Genomic DNA, 24,284 nt, shown 5'->3' with positions numbered 1-24,284 from the left:
GTAAATAGATAGGCTGTGGAAAATAAAAAATTTTTCTAATATAGTTAGTTAGCCAAAAATGTAATGTATAAAGGTTGGATTTGATGTACAACATGTCAGTCAGAACACTACTTTTCAGCTCTCTTGGTTTACACTGACTGGTTACTCTGGTTACCAGGCAGTAACCAATCAGAGACTTGAGGGGGGGGCCACATGGGTCATATCTGTTGCTTTTGAATCTGAGCTGAATGCTGAGGATCAATTGCAAACTCACTAAACAGAAATGTACCATGTGGCCCCCCTTCAAGTCGCTGACTAACTCAGAGTTATAGAGCTGAAAAGCAGGAAGTTGGATTCTGGCTGTTTTATTAGACATCTGTTCACTCCAGCCTTTATATATTACATTTTTGGCTAATTAACTATATTAGAAACATTTTTTATTTTGCACAGCCTATTTATTTACACAGTTTTTATTTTCACACTGAACTATTCCTTTAAAGGACATGTCAACCCTTAAAACAAGATTTTATTCAGTAAAAAGCCTAATTGAATTAGTCACATACCTAGCATTCCAGTCCTTTTTACGTTAACAACAAAGGAGCTTTGTTGATTTAAGTGTCCTGCAGGTTTCCTCCACGATCTGCCACTCTCCCCCCTCCCTTCAGAATCAGCGCTGTTGCTTGGCGTTCTAAACATGCGCAGTTCCTCATTCACAATTTAGCACATGCGCAGTGCAGGGAAATCAGCGTCGGAAAAAAAACTTTGTGCCGGAGCAACACTGACCTCTGATGACACGCCTATCCATGCTATCCACCAATCTCGCAATAGCATTGGCGGTTGCTCTCTGCTCCCCCAGCTCCTTGCTCATATTTCTGCTGCTGACTGCAGGGAGCTTGGAAGAGAGCCAAAGTCTTTAACTACTTCACTGCTTCAGAGGGATAAAAGATCTATTGGTGTACAGAAACTCTTACCAGCGTTCGTTTCAGAGGATTGTAATTTTTTTTTTTAATAAAGTCTTTTTGAAAAGTTAACATCAATGAAGAAGTCAGGCGGGCGGGATTTTCGGTGCATGCGCAATAAATCAAGAAAGTGAATAGCATGGACAAAATGGCCGCGGGGTAAAAGCTTAGATCTATGAAGATAGAACGCGATGGTGCAGGGAACAGGAGCAGAATTTCTGTGCGCTAACAATGCGGTTCGGGTTGGGCAGAGGTAACATTTGCTTCATACAAAAAGTATAAAAATGGTTGACATGTCCTTTAAGTTGCTTCAAATGAAAGTTCTTTTCTTCTAGTCTGAAGGGATGGCCTCTGGTACGGTGATCCGCTTTGTGGGTAAAAAGGTCCCCTGCTATTTGTCTATAATGTCCTCTAATGTATTTGTAAAGTGTAATCATGTCCCCTCGCAAGCACCTTTTTTTTCAGAGCAAACAACCCCAACCTTGACAGTCTCCCCTCATAATTTAAGCCTTCCATCCCTCTAACCAATTTAGATCAATAGAGATCACCTAAGGAGCCATTGTGCAGCCAGAACCTCTCTCATTTCCCCATTATTTCAATCCTAATTAGCACTTAAGTACATTTGGCTATTCACTGTGTCATTTAGTATTATACAGATAAATGTTCCGGGCCCTTAAAATAGTTACCAGCATCCCCTTTTGCCTTACTGACATGTGACGCTGAAAAAACATTGTTTATTTGCAGGGAAAGCAGCTACACAACCACCTTAACTGGCGGGATGCATGATGCTTACAGGAAGCCATTTTAGTACCAAAAGAATTTTAGGACATATTCAGGGGAAATCGCTCTCCTGCATGCAATCTCCTAAGGCAAAGGAATGCAGCATCGCCTGCCTTTTCTCTCACCCATCCTGAAAGGCTGCAGTTGCACCTCTGACCAGGGTACTCGGTCCTCCCTCCTCAGCCTTTAGCCATCAGGTCTTTTTCCTCAGCCCTCGGTCCTCAGTACAAACACCCTTCATCCTCAGCTCTCCCTCCTCAGTAGGGTTACCACCAGGCCGGTAAAAATGATGGTTGATCCCACTGTTATTAATAGGTAAAAAAGATAAATATATAGGAAGGCAGGTATTTTTGTCCAGAAAAGGTGGCAACCCTACTCCTCAGCCTGGCTTAGGAGCTGAGGAGGGAAAGCTGAGGATGGAGAGGGTTTGTACTTAGGGCTGAGGAGGGAGAGCTGAGGAATGAGCCACAAGGGGGAGATTGCAACAGCATATGTGGGCAGCACGGAGGTGTGACTGCAGCCTTTTGGGTTAAGTGAATATAATAAGAGGACGAGTCTGCATACTAATTCGTTAGGAGAGCACACAAAGGAGCATATGTCCTAAAATGCTTTCCGTATTTTAGGACATCCTCAGCCAAAGTCTGTCTGTGCTATGCGATCTCCTAAGCTGGCCATAGGTGCAAAGATCCGATCGTTCCAATCCTTGAACTATCGGACTTCCCCATTTCCCGACCTGCCATTAACCATTCAGATCAAATAAAGTAGAAAAGAACAGATCAGCCGATGTTCTGCCCCTGACAGCAATCGTATGAAAGTTATGTCCGACAAAAGCTAGTGACAGTCTCCCACTGAAAATCTGCAATACATGCAGAGATATTATCAGCAACTGTCAGCAATTTTTTAAGCTGTCCGATCGACCAACTGACCGATCTCCACTGGAAGAAAAAATGTCGGGACTCTCCACACACGGTCCGAAAATCGTACGAATCAACGTTTCGTACGATTGGATCTTTGCTTCTATGGCCAGCTTAAATGGAATGTGATTCTCCTGCTATGTTCCTCCCCCTTCCAATAAGGCTTTTTTCACTCCTCCGCCCTGGCAGCATATCTCTCCTCTCTAGGGTTGCCACCTTTTCTGGAAAAAAATACTGGCCTTCCTATATATTTATCTTTTTTAACTATTAATAACATTGGGATCAACCATCATTTTACCGGCCAGGCTGGTAAAATACCGGCCAGGTGGCAACCTTACAACCCTCCTGTCATGTTACTCAGCCTCCACGTCTCAAGTTTCCTACTTAAACAATCTCCCCCCTCCTCCCTCAACTTTGACCCCCCACTCATTAGCCTTATCACCAGCCAGGGTCCTAGGGAAGCTAAATGCTGAGGAATGATGAGGTAATAAGGACGCAGGGCTGAGGGAGGAGATAGTTATTGTACAAGAGGTAAGGGGTTAAAGATGAGGGAGGAGGACTGAGGGGGGATGGAGCAAATCATTAAAGCAGGAAAGCTGAGACTCGAAAGCTGAGTAACATGACAGGAGGGGGTAGATCTCAATGAGCTATGCGGGCAGGACGGAGGCGTGAATAAAGCCTTAATTGAAGGGTGAGAAACATACCACGCCCACCCTTAGGTCTCATGACTGTGATGCCAGAACCTCGTCAACATCTCTTTTTTTATCATTTAAAGTCACATGATTTTAGAGTGTGCCTTGTGCTATGGAGATAAACTTCTGTGGCCGTCGGGCTTTGGTGACTGGAGCAGGGAAGGGTAAGTCCACTTTATTTTGGGTGAGAGAAGAGGAGGTGGAGACCTTTAAAGAACGTACATTTTTGACCGTGTATAATTGTACTGCTTTAACTCTTTTGCAAAGTTTGATTCTGCATATTTTTGCATCCTAAATCTGGAATGGTAGAAAAGACTACATTACTAAGGGAGCGTACTGAGGAATTATTTAAGAATTCGGATGATCTGGAAAGGGTTAAATACATGTAAGTGATTATAACAATCCCACTTATCAATTTACTCCTGACTCCCCCAGCTGCCACCCCTTATAGTAATGATTCCGAACCAGTGTCAACATGTTGCACACCAACCCCTTGGATGTTGCCCTCTGTGGCCTTGGGTGCTTATTTTTGAATTCCTGGCTTGAAGGTAACTTTTGTTTGCATAAAAAACAGGTGTTACCAAACCTCTGTATAATATTCTCTTAAACAACAACCACACACTTCACAGAATTCAGCCTTAAAGGAGAATCAAACTAATGAAAACCCCTACCCTCCATAGTCCCCCCTCCCTGTCTTTCCCCCCTGCATAGGTGTTAATACCTGTAAATGCCCCTAAGTTTTAATTACCCCACGATGCAGAGTCAGCACAGCGGAGCTCACAATATTCCGGTCCTTAACAAATTTGCATGCGCCGAAAGCCATGGAAATTTCCAAAGAGACCGGAAGATGGTGCCTGTGAGCTCTGCTGAATCTGCATCGAGGGGTGATTGAAGACTTAGAGATATTTACAGGTATTAACATCTGTGCAGGGGGAAAAGGGAGGGGGGACTAAAATTTTCGGGGTCCCCTAGGCCCCACGCTGGCGCCCAAGCCCCACCCCAGATCATGCCCAAAGACCACACAGACATCAGTGCTAAAAAAGTAATCCCCCCACACACAAGTTATAAAAAGCTATTGATGGACAGGGCCCCCTTATAAGTTTAAAAAAAAAAAAAAAACACTGGTGCCAGTGCCCCCCTTACAAGGTAAAAAAAAATCAGGGCCCCAAAAAAACATTGGCGCCAGGGCCCCCCTTACAAGTTAAAAAAAAATTGGGGGCCCAAAAATTTTTTTCCACGGCCTCCCTAAAGCTGGCCATAGATGTTGAGATTTTTAAAAGATCAGATCCTGATCGTGAGACCACGATCTTCTCAGAACGATCGTACGAATTTACCATCAACTGAAAAGACCAATTTGCCAGGAAAACAAAGGGGAGCTGCCTGCTTGGCCCTGCAAACATAGGTAGATTGCACTGGGACCGACAAAGATTTTTTGACCTGGCCGATCAATTCCCTGACAGATGTCGGCCGAAAAATCGTAAGATGTATGATCGTTCGAATCTCACTAACCGCGCAATAATTTCGAATGATCAGTCGGGCTTCCCTAAAATCGGTCGTTCGGCAAGAAGAATCGTCGCGTCTATGGGGAGCTTTACAATTAAAAACAATTGGGGCCCCAAATTTTCTTAAAAAACCATTGGCGCCAGGGCCCCCCTTACAAGTTAAAAAAATTGGGGCCCCAAAATATATTTTTAAAAAAACATTGGCGCCAGGGCCCCCCTTACAAGTTAAAAAAAAAAATTGGGGCCCCAAAAATGTTTTTTTTTTAAAAAAAAACATTGGTGGCAGAGGCCTATAGAATATTAAAATAATACATTGGTGGCCAGGGGATTAAAAAAAATGGTGTTCAGTAGAATTGAATTAAAGGCTTCAGGACTTCAACTTCGCCTCATTTCGTGACTTTGAGTCTTTTCGCCGCTTCAGGACTTCAATTTTGGCTGTTTTCGTGACTTGGGGTCTTTATGCCTTTTTGGAGTTCCGATTCGGCTGTTTGTTCGTGGCTTTGAGTCGTTTGACTTTTCGCTGCTTCCGCATTTCGGCTCTTCAGGATGGCCGCACGCTTCGGCGCTCTAAAGGGGGGCCTGGCTCTTTAAAAAATGCAGCACTGCTGGGCCCCCCTTCATGCCCGGGACACTTGTCTTCCCCCTGATGGTGGCCCTGACCCCTAATATACCCATCACAGTTATCTGTTTCTTCAAAAAGTATGAATATTTGCCATTTTCTATGCTGCAATCCAGCTGGTTAACAGTCTTTCTGCATCATTTGAAATCCTGGCAGGGAAGGAGGGACTAAACATTGATGTTGCAAATTGTAACAACTTCTCCACTGTTTACAGACAGCATGCAGGAACTACATAACCCGCAATGCATGATGGCCCGTTCCTTATTGAAATCACATGTGCAGGGAATTGTGGGGGTTGGAGGATGCATGGATGCATGGATAGATGGCTGTTGATACAAAGTAACAGTAGTCAGCCAGCTCAACAAAGTAGTCAGAAAGATCAGCAGAAGAGCAGGGTGCTAGGCGTCGGGAACTATCAGAAACCATTAAATATCATAAAAAGTCTATATTTTTCAATTGATGTATATTGCAAAGTTGCTTGAAATTATGTTTACTTTTAAAAAAGCTTGTTATGTTTTTGTGGAGTTCCCCTTTAAGGTTAATTGCACAACCCTTTTTATGTAGTTACTACAGGGAAAAAAATATTCTGAAAATGTATATTCTGAATTGTAAAACATTAGAAAATATATATATATCTCTTGTACAGTAGATATTCAGGAAAATAAATATTTCCTAGAGAGAACAGAAGGTTTGTGTGATTGAATAACAAAATCTCTCAGTAGGAATTGGACGGGAGACTGCAAAGGCTTTGAGGAAAACTGGGGCAGAAGTTGTTGCACTGAGTAGAAGTTATGAAGACCTGGAAAGCTTGGCCCGAGAGGTAAGAAGAGAGGGGGTACTGTGGTCTGGACCAAGGGACAGTGGTTTAACAACATGATGGTGGGCCAGGTGCAAATTGTGCACCCTGCCCCCCAACACACTCTGGAGCCAGTGGTAAGAGGACACTCCTGATGTTAGAGATAGGGGCATTATTACTCATATAGGATAAGTGAAAAACCCCTAATATTGTAGGCAATAATGAATACTATATGGTGCAGTCGCACAAGCAAAGACCAGTTTCAGGCCAGCCTAGCTTCTGATTCTTTTAAATAAATCAACCTGAAACAATTGTTTTTCAGCGCTTACCTTCTATATTTAAGAGTCTAATGCACTGGCACATTCTTGTTTTTCACACAACATTTCTCCTTTAAAGCTAATCTCCTGTTAACAAAATTGTTGGTGGAAACCTCAAGAACCTATCCTATAATTAATGGCCCAATGTGTGTACCCTGCATTAACGTAACTAGAGGGGGCAGGCCCTGGTGCGGGACGTGCAGTCTGCCTCCCCCCTTCCGTACATGATTTTTTTGGCCCGGAAATATCGGCATACGAGCTGCCCTGAGGGGGTGCGGACCCTGGACCAATCACACCCCCTGCTCCCCAGGTAGTTCCGCCACTGGTACCCTGCATGGTGGCTAGAGGAGTAATCATGTTCATAGCAAAAAAAAAAACTGATATTTTGTTGTTTAGAAAGTATCCCCATGAGCCTTAGGTTTATTTGTTGTACTGGCATTGGGTTCAGTGCTGCTTTACAGCAGAGTAAAAAACACAGGCATCCTACCCCAATAGCCGCACTATAAATGGTGGCACAATTTTACAAATTTAGTGGAGCTCTCACACTGCTTCTCACATTTGACCTGCTCATATTGCAGAGGTTATTATATGAGTATGTGACCTATTATCAGAAAACCAGATATACAGAAAATTTCTGTAACAACAGTGCCAATAATTCCAATAGTGCCCTATTTGAATAATTAAGTTAAGGTGGCCATAGACGTAACAATTACGATCTTTCTTGGAAAAGATCTTTCCAAGAAAGATCGTTCGTTTCAATACACACGTGTAGAGCTGAATCGTCATATATACAGGTAGATATACGGGAAAAAACAATAGAATTCTACCTGTATCTGACGATTCAGCACTAAGAATGGGCGATGTTTGGGTCCCTTCAAAGGCACCCGATTAAAATTTTCCGTCCAGCCCAATCGACGAGCCGACCAATATCCAAGTCTTCTGCCGATATCGGTCGGCTCTTTTTCCACCATACACGCAAAGAATATCGGACGAAAATTAGTTTCGTATAATATTATCTGTGCGTCTATGGCCACCTTAACAGAACATTGTGCTTGATATTAGGGATGCACCGAATCCAGAAATCGCTTCGGGATTCTGCCTTATTCACCAGGATTAGGATCTGGCTGAATCCTTCTGCCCGAACCGAATCGGAATCCTAATTTGCATATACGTGAAAGATTTGTCTGAATACTGAACGATTCTTAATTTGCATATGCAAATTAGAGGCGGGAGGGAAATCGCTTGACTTTTTGTCACAAAACAAGGAAGTAAAATTTTCCCCTTGCCACCCCTAATTTGCATATGCAAATTAAGAATCGTTCTGTATTCAGCCAAATCTTTCACAAAGGATTCAGGGGTTTGGCCGAATCCAAAATAGTGGATTCAGTGCATCCCTACTTGATATATTAATGTTGCAGTACACTTCTTAGGGTGTTTTAATGTTGTTTTTTTTTTTTTTTAGTAGCAACATGCTCCATATTATTAAAGGAACAGTTCAGTGTAAAAATAAAAACTGGGTAAATAGGCTGTGCATAAAAAATGTTTCTCATATAGTTAGTTAGCCAAAAACTTAATCTATAAAGGCTGGAGTTTGAGGATGTCTAACATAAAAGAACAGAACCCAACTTCCTGCTTTTCATCTCTCTAACGCTTGTTAGTCAGCGACATTAAAGGACCAGTAATATCAAAAAAAAATGTTAAAACATTTTTTTAGAATCGCAAAGCCTTTATTAAGAAATAACTTACCGAAACTCTGCTTCCGCTCCTCTTCAGAAAAGGCGTCACAGAGATGATCCATCATGCGGTACTCTATTTCTCCTTGCTGGCTATCTCCTATAAGGAAGGCAGGGAGAAGAAATCGAGCGTTGCACAATGGATCACCCGATCTCTTTCTGAAGAGGAGTGCAATCGGAGTTTCTGTATGTTATTTATTAATGAAGACTTTAAAAGTTTACTTTGTCTTGGTGTTTTTTTTTCAATGTACACTTACGAATTTGTTTAAAAATGTTTTTGATGTTACTGGTCCTTTAAGGGAGGCCACATGGGATATAACTGTTCAGTGAGTTTGCAATCCATCCTCAGCATGCAGCTCAGATTCAAAAGCAAAAAGTTATGACCCATGTGCCCCCCCTCAAGTCACTGATTGGTTACTATCTATTTACCCATTTTTTATTTTTAAACTAAACAATTACTTACTATTTCAACCATTCCAAATAAAAATCTTTACTAAAAAGGGAATAACTTGGCAAGGCAGGCCCCCTAATTTTCCTCTTTGGCACATACCAAAGCTCATTTACAATAACATCACAGTATTGCAGTTACCCATAGCAACCAACCATATATTTGCTTTAATTTCCTAACTTGTAATAGATTGATCAAAGCTAATTGCTGATAGCTTGATGTTGGCAACTGCCATATACATCATTGAGAGAAACATGAATTTGGTTTAACTTTTGCCTCAGTAATGTAAAGGAGAAGGAAAGCTAACCCTAAAGACTGCACCTCCCCACCAGTGGATCCGATGACTCAAAGAACAAATTAAAACTTAACTTTTACTGATGATTTACATAAAAACATGAGTCCAGGAAAACATTAAAAGAATTGTTAAGATCAGGGGGAAAAACGGACTTTGATAGGATTATGCGATATATGCGGGCCATGAGGCAGAAGATAGACCAATCAATAGGTCTTGGGATAACCACGGGTAGGAATAGGGGTAATTAGCCAATTAACTGGAAAACAATGGGTAACATGCCCAATCCTCGTTGGTTTGCTTCCTTAATTTACCATCCACCCCTTCACCCCCAGTTCACCCCTCCCAGTTCAATGGAAGGAGAAACAAGTGAAAACTGTGCCAGTAAATATATGAACACTAGTAAGGGTCATTTTCACCTTTTCACCCATATTTTAAACAGGAAGAAAAGAGAACAGACAGGGGTGGGTGGGTCCGTAACTAAGGGATAGTGAGGTTAGCAACACAAATCCGGATTGTTGCTTTCCGGTGGTATTATATATTCACAAGAAGTGAGTTTCAACTAGGGAACTAGTGTATTAATTTCAATATTAAGTAAAATACACCCACAGTCACTTACTAAAACACTTTTTTACTGTGATGCAAAAAGAACATACACTTGTGTGTTAAATTAACTTATTCACCATGTGTGTTCAATTATAGCTTTTTCACCCTTATTTTAAACAGGAAGAAAAGAGAACAGACAGGGGTGGGTGGGTCCGTAACTAAGGGGATAGTGAGGTTAGCAACACAAATCCGGATTGTTGCTTTCCGGTGGTATTATATATTCACAAGAAGTGAGTTTCAACTAGGGAACTAGTGTAGTTATTTCAATATTAAATAAAATACACCCACAGTGTCCTCCAAACTTTACTAAAACACTTTTTTACTGTGATACAAAAAGAACATACACTTGTGTGTTAAATTAACTTATTCACAATGTGTGTTCAATTATAGCTTTTTCACCCTTATTTTAAACAGGAAGAAAAGAGAACAGACAGGGGTGGGTGGGTCCGTAACTAAGGGATAGTGAGGTTAGCAACACAAATCTGGATTGTTGCTTTCCGGTGGTATTATATACTCACAAGAAGTGAGTTTCAACTAATGTGAAACACAAACAGGATGGTCTCTCATCCAGGCTTCTTCTTCCTGAATCTCTTGATGGGGAGATAAAACAGATATCCTGTGCAGAAGCGCTTTTAAAACATATTTAATAAAAAAATAAAATCACACTCACAAACACACACTGGTATGTCGCATTGAAATGTCCTTGTAAAGTCCTTCTAGCACTTAGGTTTCCTCGGTGTCCCTTGGAACTTTGTGCTGCTTTTTTTAAAAAACACGAGCGGCGCTGCTCCAAATCGCAGGCGTAAACACGCTCGGCGCTTCTGCAAGGTAAGAGCGTAGGAGCGTAATCACACTGACGCGTTTCGCCTATCAGCTTCCTCCTGAGCGATGACGTTTCCTGCTCTCTGCTGCTGATTTATCGCCCATCGTTTTTTTCTTTTTCAACAAGTCCCTTCAAAGAACTTTATTTCTCTAGAACATTTTCACAATATTCTGTTAACTCCTTTTTATATAGTGTGTTTTTTAGATCTAATATTTTAGATTGGTTATAATATATTGTGAAGCATTATACATGAATGTAATTTGATTAATGTGATACAAAGAAAAACTGCTTCATTTTAGTATAAAAAGGAGTTAACAGAATATTGTGAAAATGTTCTAGAGAAATAAAGTTTTTTGAAGGGACTTGTTTAAAAAGAAAAAAACGATGGGAGATAAATCAGCAGCAGAGAGCAGGAAACGTCATCGCTCAGGAGGAAGCCGATAGGCGAAACGCGTCAGCATGATTAAGCTCCTACGCTCTTACCTCGCAGAAGCGCAGAGCGTGTTTACGCCTGCGATTTGGAGCAGCGCCGCTCGTGTTTTTTTAAAAAAAGCAGCACAAAGTTCCAAGGGACGCAGAGGAAACCTAAGTGCTAGAAGGACTTTACAAGGACATTTCAATGCGACATACCAGTGTGTGTTTGTGAGTGTGATTTTACTTTTTTATTAAATATGTTTTAAAAGCGCTTCTGCACAGGATATCTGTTTTATCTCCCCATCAAGAGATTCAGGAAGAAGGAGCCTGGATGAGAGACCATCCTGTTTGTGTTCTTGTGAGTATATAATACCACCGTAAAGCAACAATCCGGATTTGTGTTGCTAACCTCACTATCCCTTAGTTACGGACCCACCCACCTCTGTCTGTTCTCTTTTCTTCCTGTGAAAAAGTTATAATTGAACACACATGGTGAATAAGTTAATTTAACACACAAGTGTATGTGTTGTTTTTGCATCACAGTAAAAAAGTGTTTTAGTAATGTTTGGAGGACACTGTGGGTGTATTTTACTCAATATTGAAATTACTACACTATATAAACTTTCTGTTATCTACCCCCTCCTCTCTGAGGGATACAGCAACATCGTTTATTTCTGTGAAGCTTTTGTTTGGGCAGAGGAGGGCCCTAAAAGAAGTTGCTGGATTTTGGGGGAACTTCAATCCCGGATTCGTTTTTTACATTTGGACATTTAATTGCAGTGCCCTGGTGTGCAGACAATATGTGTGGATTTAGCAGACTGGTCAGCAACAGAAAAAGCTCTGAGCTCAATTGGACCTGTGGACATACTGGTAAATAATGCAGCCGTGGCCATCCTACAGCCTTTTCTTGCAGTCACAGAAGAAGCATTTGACAGGTAAAAGAATATTAAGTGTTAGGAATTCAAATGGGCAGCACTCCAATTAAAAGAAAAGCCTTTATTTTTCACATGCAGGGTAACAGCAGAAAAAGAATATTAAGTGCTCTACATTCTGTTGGTCACTATGCCCTGCAAACAGGAAATAAGTGAAACCTACTGAACTGGGCCTGTGCAGTTACACTTATTTAAAAGGGCAATACCCTCTTGTCCAGAATGAGTTAATAAATAGGGCTCGTGCTGAACATACTTTTTGCCTACTGTTGTTATTAAATGACAAAGCAAAAGCACAAGGAGTGTTTGAAACAATATGGGTAAAAGGTCAGTGATTTTAAGAGTTAACCAGTCTGGGGTACTTCCCTGTCTTAGGTTTTTTTTTTTTCCTGGAATCAGGGACAACATGGTATATCTTATAATTTTTGGAGGTAAGGTAAGATGAAAAACTGCAATGCAGTTTTGTAGACTGTGTTTTAACATTCCTACAATGCTTTAGTGGCCTCCTTACTTAGCAAAGGTTTCACATAGTTATAGGACCGGAGAGAAGTTCAATGCAAAAACTAACCAAATTTGTTTTAAAATTAAGTAATCTGTAGTAAAGAATAAAAAAATACAGTACTTCAAAAGCACAGAAACTGTAGTTTTCACTTATCTCTTACAGATTGCCATTACCCTTTTTATGATTATAATCTTTTTCTAGGAGTTTTGCTGTGAATGTTAAAGCAGTGTTACATGTCTCACAGGTAAGCAGGAATACAGCAAAGCAACAAAAAAGGATTTGCTCTCTGTCTTGCTAACTACTCTTGTGTTTTCCATCAGATTGTTGTCCATCAGATGATTGAGCGTGGAGTTCCAGGTGCCATTGTTAATGTATCCAGCCAGGCCTCACAGTGTGCTTTGCTGGACCACTCTGTGTACTGTAAGCATCTCACATTCCACGTCGTTGCTATGAACTGCAGTTCTCTTCACCTTTTTGTTGTGAACAATTGTATTCAGTTTACAACTATTTGTAATGTTTGTGGGCCAGATTATAAATTATATTGTCACACAGCATTGCAGAATGGTTTGGCCATGGATATAAAAAATATCTCTTGAGAGCTATAACATGCCTTTGGGCCTCTAGATAGACAGACAGATTTGTTTATAGCAAAGCACCCAGTAGTTGTTGATGGTGGTCTTTGGTTACACAGAAAAGGTTTCCCTTTTTTCTGGCAGGTTCAACAAAAGGAGCTTTAGACATGGTGACCAAGGTGATGGCACTTGAACTAGGACCAAAGAAGGTGATGCCTTTTATATATTTTTATGTTCCTAATGAAAAGAGAATAGGGAGGTTTTTATTAGATAAGGCACAACACAGCAACCTGCAGCAGCTTCCCTCCGTAGTTTTTAGCCCATAGTGTACACAACACAACTCCCTTCAGTACTGTCAATGACGTCCAGCCACTGTGCTTCCTGACTCCCATACCTGGTGAGCAGAATATCTAACACTGATGAAAACAGACAAAAGTCTGTATGAAAGCAATTAGAGCTAAAAGTGAAGTTCGCAGATTTATCAAATAATTAAATTAGTTTAATTACAGAGGGCCTCTCATTTATTGCTATGGAATTTTTAGAGCTGTATTTATCAAACCGTGAACTTTCACCTATTGATAAATAGGTCTTAAAAATCTGTCGATCCATGTGCAATAGTAGTGTGGGGAGTGTTTTTCCCGTCCTTATTTTACCTACTTAATTGCAAGTTTAAAGAAGAAATTATCTTTCGGTACTACATTAACTGCTTTTGCTGTTTGATGGGTAAGTGGTGAGAAACCCCTTACCTTTACTAATCCAGCATAGTATAGTTTTTCACGCTTGACTTTTGAGACCACAATGAGAGGATGAAAGTCAGCCAGATGTCGATGGGGCAGGGGCAACAATTCAGTCGGATCGCGGACCACATCTGTCCATTGATGCCGTCCTGTGATCCGACCACACGTATTGCTTTCGTTATGATCCAATCAATAGGGCCTAGGGATATGCATTGAATCGCCAAACAAGCGGATCTCTGTGTATGGCCACCTTTACTTTCTAATTTCTTTGTTGCAAAGGTTGGAAGGACAACTCATGGTTAGTTCAAGCTTGAAGTCTTCTTGTAATTCATTTACTTTCCAATTGCTTTGTTGCAAAGGTTGGGAGGACAACTCATGGTTGTTAACCTGTTATCTCTTTGTTTTACAGAAGCCTTTATTAGTACCTTACACTGGAAATGCAACAAGAAAGCACAGATGCAGGATGTTTTTTTGACCCCCAAAAGGGGTTGGTTCACCTTCAGGCTAACTTTTAGTATGTTATAGAATGGCTAATTCTAAACAACTTTTCAATTGCCCTTCATTTATTCGTTTTTATCGTTTTTTAATTATTGCCTTCTTCTTCTGACTCTTTCCAGCTTTAAAATAGGGACCATTGACCCAATCTGAAAAACAAATGCTCTGTAAAGCTACAAATGTATTGTTATTGCTACTTTTTATTTGCAACCTCTTCTGTTCATTTTCTTCTAGTCTCTTATTCAAATCAACGCATAGTTACTAGGGTAAATTTGACCCTAGCTGCCTAAATGTTGACTTTCTATATCATACTAAAAGTTAATTCAAAGGCGAACCCGCCCTTTAAATGGCATTCACAGTCTAAAAAAACATCCCAGCATAATTTATTTTTATTCATTTTAAAGGAATTGTTCAGTGTAAAGCGAAAAACTGGGTAAATAGATAACCTGTGCAAAATAGAAAATGTTTGCAATATAGTTAGTATTCTAACTATAATTTAAGCCAAAAATTACTTGAGTGGGGACAATATGGGTCATAACGGTTTCCTTTTGTAACTGACCTACATGCTGGGATCAAAAGCAAACTCACTGAACAGTTATGTCCAATGTGGCCCCCTTAAAGACACTGACTAAGCGTTAGAAAGCTGCAAAGCAGGAAGTTGGCTTCTGGCTATAATGCAGTATTAGACATCCCGTCACTCCAGCCTTTATAGATTTAATTTTTGACTAACTATATTAGAAACATATTTTATTTTGCACATCTTATCTATTTATCTATCTTATCTATTTATCCAGTTTTTATTTTTACACTGAACTGTTACTTTAACGAAGACTTCTCCTATAAGAGTGGCAGCATTTTTCAGTGCTAGTCACTGCAACTAGGATACTTTTAGAAATAATAATATATGTTACTATACTACTTTTTTCTAGTTCACTGGTCTTCCTCTTACCCCATTAGTTGCATTTAGTAGACCTACTTTAGCTATACACCTTTGTGGAACCATGCACGTGACTTTCAGCCTATGTGAACTTTTTAGAACTTCCCATAACATGTTAGAATTATCTTATTTAACTGCATATATGACTCTGCTATAATGGTTTTGATTGTTTATTTGTCTGTTTCTATTAAAGATTCGTGTTAATTCTGTGAACCCCACTGTAGTAATGACTGAGATGGGACGCGTTGGTTGGAGTGATCCCCAGAAGTCTAAGCCAATGCTAAATCGTATTCCTTTGGGGCGATTTGCTGGTTAGTGGTTCAGTCATTTTATCTACAGTTGCTGTTATATTATTTTCCTTCAGAACTGTAGCTTTGCCTCCTACCTTGTTTTTCATTCACTTTTCTTTTATTGCGAACTTGAAATATATAGAGTTTAAAATATGTGAATGTGACCAGGGAAACCATCAGTATATTAGTATATACTAATTAATTAATTTTACTATTTATATGAAGTACTACTGACAAGTTATTGGGCCCCTAAACTTTGGGAACAAGATGTTTTCCATGAACATATTGCAGCTACAAAATCAGCTGGGACCCCTGGCAATTGCAGGGTCTGTTACACCCCTGCATTTCAGCTCAATGATTTGTGGATTTGTACCATAGTACAAAAAAATACATTCAGCAAGTTCAACCTTTTGCCCTAGCAAAACCTACCTAACTACACAGAAAAGGTGCCCACAGTTTCTGATGGCAGTCCTGGCTGCGAAAAGTGAGGAAGGAAGAAAAAGTGGTAAAAAAGCACGTGGTCTAAAAAATATTTCTGTTTGTGAAGGCATATCAGTTGCTGCTTAAAGTGATACTGATACTAAAAAAATACTTTTTAAAATATGAATGTACATAAAAAGTTGTGTTTTTGTAAACAATTTTTAGTTGATGTTCCTAAATCTGACTGTTTTGCCAACCTGACTGTCCCATTTCAGCCTGTCAGTTTCTAATCTGACTCCTGCTGCACAAATATGGCAGCCCCCTCATAGACGAGCATGAGGAGTCAGATGGGTAATGTAAAAGCTTTGAGCAAATACTTTTATGGCAAAATTATAAGGAGCAAACAAAGCCAATACTATGATAGATGTAAAATGGTTTAATTTCTGGTGTCAGTATCTCTTTTTAACGTTGAGCCATCAGTTTATGCTGGCAAATAGACCTCATCTGGTTCCATGATATACAGTGGGATAGTTATATGGAGTAGTTTGTCAGATTGTAGTAAAAATAGATCCTCTGTCTTGTGGTTTTTTTTTTTCCAAACTAAGTCACTGGAGGGAGTATGCCTCATGTCCTCTTGGTGCTGTGCAAAGCAGACAGCATAAAATGTAGGTTATTTTGCACTCTAGATTACTAGCGGCTACTGAGTTTTTTGTTTACCTGAAATCATTCTTCTTCACCATCCTGTTGCTTTGTTTCCAGAAGTGGAAGACGTAGTTCACAGTATTCTGTTCCTGCTAAGTGATAAAAGTTCCATGATCACTGGCTCCTGTCTGCCTGTGGATGGGGGATTCCTTGCCTGTTAGTTCTCAGAGCCTTATCTTTTGCACCACTGTGGACTTTCTAAGTGCCTCTCCAACTGCTTCTGAATGTCAACTTCAGCATCTTTAACCACAGACAGTCCAGTTATGATCAGCATTGCTGGACCTTATAATCTGGAAAAAAAAAACTATGCATGTAAGGGCAGACATATCTAGTAAAGAACAATTTTTTCTTTATTACTTTGTATGAGCCATAATATCTTGTTAAATCCTATCTGAAAGAAATAAATATATCTGCTATTGCCTGGGGTTGTTCACTTTATTTAGAAAAAGTAGACACTAAGCTGTAAGTTCTGCCAAAAGTAAAGAAGCATAGAATCAAAGATCTGAACATTCACTGCTTCTCTTCCAGAGATCTTAAAAATTAAAATCCACTAATAACTGTCATTTCCTGCCACAGAACGTAAACGTTTGAATCTGTAGCACTTCAGGTTTGGGGAGCAGAGGAAGCTGCTCCACTCCTGTCATTTCCACAGCCTTATCCCCCTGGGGTTCAATCGGTACAGACTTCAATTGGGAGACCTGCACCTAGAGCCCTGCAGGGGGTCGGGTACCCGACAGATTACCCACAAAAAAAGCGGGCATCCTGCGGAATGAGGGGAGGATTTTCAGGTGCGGGTCGGGTTGTGGGTCTCATCTAAATTTCTTATCTTGTGTAATATTGTCTATATATTACTTCTTTAAAAGTTTTACAAAACTTGTTTCTGTCCCGCCCACTTTTGATGACATCACTTCTGGTTTGATGGTGGTCGGCGGGTTGTGGGTCAGGTTGCAGATAAGGCAGTTGCAGCTCCGGTAGCGGATCAAAGTGGGTAAATATGCAGTTGGCGGTTCGGGTCACTGGCTGCGGGGTCGGGTCTGGGTTGTAGAAGTTGGTTCCACGCAGGACTCTACCTGGGCATTTCCAAATCATTTTGTATTTTGTTTTTGCATAAGCTATGTTTTTCTGATATGTTTCTCATAAAAAAATATAATTTTTTATACCCCTAGTGTATAATGTTCTCCTTTTTTTGATGCCCACAATGCTTTTTTTCTGGATGATTCTCCTATTCTCTTACTACAACCTAACCCCCCCCAACTGACAGGGCAATGTAGTTTAATTTAGAAGCAATAACTGGGCACCTATTCAAGAGCCACATACACTCTAATCATCAGAGTTTGCGCCATCATTTTAGAAAGTGGTGAATAACCATAATGGTGATCGGGCACTAACCCGTGGTCCAGCAACTTGTGGTAGGCTTGTGGGGTAGGGGATGTGTGGTTTAATGCTCAGGACCTTTGCAGAACTTAATCTTCCCTTTATTTTTATCTTGCTGCCTTAGGGAAAGATAGAAAACTGCCCAATCTTATCAGCACCAAATAGAGCATCACAGCCTCAGCACACTCATAGTGAAGAATAATTTGTACTGAAAACACCTTCTAGTCTAGAGGGGGGTAAGCGCTTGTCCCTTGAGGTTTTTTACAGTTCCTTGTTAACTTACATTTATCACATTTATAAATAGCTCCAGTATACTTACTACTTTATTTTTGTTCCTGTTTTTTGTTTTAAATTGATGTTTAAAAAGTATTCTGTTGGTACATTATCAGTGAGCAAGAATACTGGGGCTGATTTATTAACGTCCGTGCTAAACCGCACTAGTGCAGGCACCACAATAAACTTGGTTTTGACTGTTGTTGAAGTTAAAAGAAATAATTTGATTGCCTTGGTTAAAGGAGAACTAAAGCCCCTCTCTATTACCCTAGATAGTCCCTTCACCCTGCTTCTCCCCTGCATAGTTCATTACCCCTGAAAGTGTCCTGAATACATTGCTCACGTATTGGTGCAGAGTATGCTCAACAGAGCTCATGGGCGCCGTCGTCCAGATCTTCGATCTTCAATGGGTCCTCTTCCTTCCCTTTGGAAATTCACAGTACTTTTGGGCATGTGCAGTTGCTATGAACTGGAAGACTGTTCCAACTGTGCATGTACCAATACGGCACTCCCTTACAGATGAAGACCAAAGATCCGGTAAGTGTGCTTATGTAATTTTAGTACCTATGTTAGTATAGTTAATCCAAGGGTTTTGATGTGTAGAAAGACCTAGCATTATCCACAAACAACTGTTAGATCACGCTTCCACGTACTTACCATTATTCAGACAAACAATGATAAACTTAAAGGAGAAACTTCTTGTAGGGGTTTTAGGCACCCCCAAGTGATCACATTTACTTACCTGACACCCTGGGCCGGTGCTCCTATCAGGAGAAAACCGCATTGGCCTGGGATTCTTCCAGCGAGCAACACAGAGCTTCTTCTTGTGGCTGTGCATGCGCAGTAGAGCAAAAAGCCAAACTTAAATGAAAAAGCCGGCTATTTCGGGGGGTTTTTTGTGCTAATTTGAAGAAAGAAGAAGCAGGAAAATGATTGCTCCATGGTGCCTGCTGGAATAACCCCGGACCGTTGCAGTTTTCTCCTGGTAGGTACACCGGCCCAGGGTATCAGGTAAGTAAATGCGATCACTTGGGGGTGCCTAACTTTTGGCACCACCAAAAGACGTTCTTTCTCCTTGGATTAACTATACTAACATAGGTACTAAAAGTTAAGAGTGAAGGTTTACAGAAATAATGTCAAAGGTATAATAGTAGACTGGACAGTCATTCAGGGCAGGGTATCTCAATGCCATAACCTGATCTTCCTTTTGAAAATTCTGTTTGGATTTATCCATGAGGGATTGGTCTTCAAGAGAGATACTCTTATATAGGTATAAGAAATAGAACTGGTGAAGGAAATTGTTGCCAGTTCAGTTACAGTTCTTCCAATATCTCGCTTACACAGGCGCTGATCCAAGAGGGGAGACTCCAATATCAATAAGGCTTTATTGTAAGTACACACATGTTCAATTACAGCAGTGGGGTGCTCAAAAACGAACGCGTTTCGAGTCTATCGACACTTCCTCAGAGTTGTGAAAAAAACTCACACGTGAGCGTGCTTTAAAGTGTCATCACAGGTGTATATCATTAATCACTTATTAGTGTTTAGAGGTAAAATCACTTTTGTATAATAGTAATGTAAAATGTTATATACAAACACCATATTAAAAACCTCTTGGTTAATCCTGTTGAAAATATGTGCTATGGAAAATACGTGAAATATAGAGGCAATAAAATTCATCAAATGATGTTCAAAAATTCCCATAAACCTTTGTATATATCTCATACATGTGCTTAAAAATATCTGTGTGATTTTAATATCATTCCTATAGTTATAAAGATAAAAATACTCAATTACTGTATTATATCAAATACCCTGTCTTGTTAATTGCGATGTTCAATCTAAACACGCCATATTATCTTATACGGGATTACTGGACGCTCATAATATATTTTCTTATACAGTATTTTCTAAATATGTCATTATTGATCGAACCTCTACTTTTAGTGATTTAGTACAATATTTAATCTGTAATATATTTAAATAATTTTATTCATAAATTAGTATTAAATATAAATAAAGTTATTTTATCCTATATTGTATTCTGCTTGATTTCTATATTATTTTTATTCCTTGTTAGTCTGTTTAATAATAAATCAAAGTATTGTTTAGCCAAATAATCAATCAAAATCACAGATCAAATACATATCCATCCTTCCTTACCCTTCCACTTAAATTGAATTATTCTATGAAATATTTTATATCACACTCTTTATTCAACCCTTTAGGGGCAACTGTATCCAACATAGTCATCCACTTTATCTCCTTCTTGGATATTAGTGGTAATATATTTCCTTTTCGCTTTCCCAATTTCACTATTTCAATCCCCTGGAATGACACAAAATGTTCATTAGCGTCATGTGTTTCAATTATATGTTCCGCTATGGCAGAAGACATATCCAATCTTTTTATGCAAGCTATACTGTATGTTCCAGTACCCGATCCTTAAATTTTCTTAGGGTTCTGCCAACATATTGCATGCCACACCTACAAGTAGCTAGGTAGATAACATTAACTGAGCGACAGTTCACATACGTCATACATTTATATGTTTTGTTAGTTACTGTACTCCTTATTTCTTTAGATGTTTTTATAAAATTACAGCATTTACACACATTTGCGCCACATTTGTAAGTGCCCGTAGTAGTTAGCCAATCAGTATGTCTTCTCTTATCGAGTAGTAAACTTGGTGAAATTCTATCCCTCAAGTTATAGCCACGTCTATAAACAAATTGTGGCTTCTCCAAATTAAATTGTGCCAATATTGGATCTGTTTGAAGTATGCCCCAGTGTTTCATGATGATCCCCTCTATATTTTGTGCCTCAGAAGTATATGTGGTAATAAATCTCATTTTGTTATCCAAGTATTTGATTCTACCTTTGTCATATTTATTCGTTAGTAATTCCTCTCTATTATATAACACTGCTTTCTCATACGCCTTTTTAATATTTGTAGATCTATATCCCCTGTGGAGTATCAGATCCCACAAATCCATAGAGCTCTCCTGGAAGGCATCCCAAGTAGAGCAAATCCTACGTATTCTGATGAATTGTCCTGTCGGTATGCTCTCCAGGAGTGATCTGGGATGGTGGCTATGTCTCTGTAATATCGCATTCCTGTTGATAGGTTTCCTATATATGTCTGTATGTATATTCTTTCCTATGGAAGTGAATCGAATATCCAAAAATTCTATTGTGTTTTGATCACATTTGTATGTGAACTTTGTTGTTCTCGTTGTCATTAAAATGACCAATGAATGTTTGCAACTGTGAATCTGTGCTTTCCTATATCAATATGATATCATCAATAAAGCGATAATACGCTATTACTTGGAATCTATATGGTGTACCCTCCCCAAGGACATGCAATTTCTCAAACCATATCATGAATAAATTAGCATGTGAGGGCGCAAATCGCGCCCCCATAGCTGTTCCACATTTTTGGAGATAGTATTCCTTATCGAACATAAAATAATTATGGGTAAGCAAATAACCGCCTCTACTGTAAATTTAGTTTGTTCAATTGTATATATTTCACTCGCTTCCAACCAGTATTTAAGAGCTAGTAAGCCATATCTATGTTTGATTGAGGAGTACAAGGCTGTGACATCCATCGTTACCCACATGTACTCTGGTTTCCACTCAATATTCCCCAATTTATTGATAGCATCTCCACTATCCCTCAAATATGATGGTATCTGGGTCACCATGGTTTGTATTATTCTATCAACATATTCACTCAATCCTTCATTTAGTGACTCTATCCCTGCCACTATCGGTCGGCCTTGCGGCCGTTCCAAACTTTTGTGTACTTTAGGAAATGTGTGAAATATAGGAATTTTAGGGCATTCTCTCCATATATATTGAAATTCATTATGCTTGAGAATGCCCATACTTTTGCCATATTGAAACAAATCCTGTAAATCCCTTTGAAACCTTTCAGTTGGATCTTTGTCAAGTTTGATATAAGATTCTCTTTGATTCAAATGATCCATAATGTCTGATACATAGTAGTCTCTATTAAGTACCACTATGGAACCACCCTTATCCGAACTCCTCACTACTATATCCATATTGTTGGATAGTGATTCTATGGCCTGGTATTCCTCTTTAGATAAATTACTCCTCTTGTTTTTCCATCTTTTGAATTCACAGTTGTTATCCAATTCTTTCAACTCTTTTAATACCAGGTCATAGAATCTCTCCACAAAGGGTCCCCTATGTGTTGCAGGATTGAAATTTGATTTAGTTTTTAAATGCGTGTGTATTATTCCTCTAACGTCCTGATCCATTGTTAATGTTATTTGTGTATTACTATTCACATTATCTTGAAAACTATCATAGTCTGTGGCTGACTCAGGATATGATTCAAAAAGCTTTAATACAAATTAATGTAAACAAGGCTCCAGGGCCTGATGGCATACACCCCCGGGTTCTAAGAGAGCTTAGTTCAGTTTTAGACCAGCCCTTATTTCTGATTTTCTCAGATTCACGGTCATCTGGTATGGTGCCTATGGATTGGAGAAAAGCTGATGTTATTCCAATATTTAAAAAGGGATTACGATCTCAGCCTGGCAATTATAGGCCAGTAAGCTTGACATCTGTGGTGGGCAAATTATTTGAAGGCTTGTTAAGGGATCACATTCAAAATTTTGTCCTAATGAATGGCATTATGAGCAACAATCAGCATGGCTTTATGAAGGATAGGTCATGTCAGACGAATTTGATTGCATTTTATGATGTGGTAAGTAAGATTCTGGATAGTGGGGGGGCAGTAGATGTGATCTATTTGGATTTTGCCAAAGCGTTTGATACTGTGCCCCACAAACGACTGCTTTCTAAACTAAGGTCTGTTGGGCTTAATGAAGTCGTTTGCACGTGGATAGGAAACTGGCTACAGGATCGGGTACAGAGGGTGGTTGTTAATGGGACATTCTCTACTTGGAGTAAGGTTCTTAGTGGGGTCCCCCAGGGCTCAGTATTGGGTCCACTTTTATTTAACTTGTTCATTAATGACTTAGGGGAGGGTGTTGTAAGTAATGTATCAGTGTTTGCAGATGACACAAAATTATCCAGCAGAATTAATTAAATCCAGGATGTGGCATCCTTGCAACATGATCTTGACAAACTGGCAATCTGGGCAGCTAAGTGGCAAATGAGATTCAATGTTGATAAATGTAAAGTCATGCACCTGGGATGTAAAAATATCCAAGCCACTTATACCCTTAATGGGACTGCACTAGACAAATCCATTATGGAAAAGGATCTTGGAGTCCTTGTAGATGATAAACTTGGCTGTAGCAAGCAATGCCAGTCAGCAGCATCAAGGGCAAATAAGGTCTTGAGCTGTATTAAAAGGGGCATAGAGTCAAGGGAGGAGGGGGTCATTCTTCCACTGTATAGAGCACTTGTAAGGCCCCATCTAGAATATGCCGTACAGTTTTGGTCTCCATCACTCAAACAGGACATTATTGTATTAGAGAGGGTACAGAGAAGGGCAACTAAGCTGGTAAAAGGTATTGAAAATCTTAGCTATGAGGAAAGACTGGCCAAATTGGAGATGTTCACGCTGGAGAAGAGGCGCTTAAGGGGTGATATGATGACTATGTATAAATATATAAGGGGATCATATAATAATCTCTCTAATGCTTTATTTACCAGTAGGTCCTTCCAGCTGACACGAGGTCACCCATTCCGATTAGAAGAAAAGAGGTTCTGCCTAAATATTCGGAAGGGGTTTTTTACAGTGAGAGCTGTGAAGATGTGGAATTCTCTCCCTGAATCAGTTGTACAGGCTGATACATTAGATAGCTTTAAGAAGGGGTTGGATAGCTTTTTAGCAAGTAAGGGAATACAGGGTTATGGGAAATAGCTCATAGTCCAAGTTGATCCAGGGACTAGTCCGATTGCCATTTTGGAGTCAGGAAGGAATTTTTCCCCCTCTAAGGCAAATTGGAGAGGCTTCAGATGGGTTTTTTGCCTTCCTCTGGATCAACTGGCAGATAGGTAGTTAATATAAAAAAAAAAAAAAAAAGGTTGAACTCGATGGACATATGTCTTTTTTCAACCTTACTTACTATGTTACTATGTTACTATGTATGTAATGGCTTCTAATACATCTTGTGTTAAATAATTGGTATCTTGTGTATCTAACATCTCTTTTTGAATTGTATCCTTAG

The 24,284-nt window shown here is 39.7% G+C and overlaps 1 protein-coding gene across 3 annotated transcripts; it reads left to right on the top strand.

Annotated features, from left to right (window-relative positions):
- Positions 1 to 3,346: 3,346 nt before the first annotated feature.
- Positions 3,347 to 16,879, top strand: dcxr.L (dicarbonyl/L-xylulose reductase L homeolog). 3 transcript variants are annotated; one of them, XM_018234579.2, is made up of 8 exons: positions 3,347 to 3,488; positions 6,165 to 6,265; positions 11,655 to 11,809; positions 12,507 to 12,549; positions 12,626 to 12,725; positions 13,022 to 13,086; positions 15,240 to 15,357; positions 16,516 to 16,877. In XM_018234579.2, the coding sequence occupies exons 1-8, from the start codon at positions 3,437 to 3,439 to the stop codon at positions 16,617 to 16,619; spliced, it is 738 nt and encodes a 245-aa protein (XP_018090068.1). In that variant the 5' UTR covers positions 3,347 to 3,436; the 3' UTR covers positions 16,620 to 16,877. The 3 variants fall into 3 exon arrangements, with proteins under 3 accessions (XP_018090068.1, NP_001089448.1, XP_041431679.1); NM_001095979.1 differs by having other exon boundaries at positions 3,400 to 3,488; positions 6,168 to 6,265; positions 16,516 to 16,879; XM_041575745.1 differs by lacking the exon at positions 3,347 to 3,488 and adding an exon at positions 3,533 to 3,709.
- The last annotated feature ends 7,405 nt before the right edge of the window (positions 16,880 to 24,284 follow it).

The sequence above is a fragment of the Xenopus laevis genome, chromosome 9_10L (genome assembly GCF_017654675.1).
Source record: "Xenopus laevis strain J_2021 chromosome 9_10L, Xenopus_laevis_v10.1, whole genome shotgun sequence".
In the NCBI taxonomy this organism is placed as follows: domain Eukaryota; kingdom Metazoa; phylum Chordata; class Amphibia; order Anura; family Pipidae; genus Xenopus; species Xenopus laevis.
The sequence above is the reverse complement of the archived record's forward strand: the minus strand, read 5'-3'. Positions and strand labels throughout refer to the sequence as shown.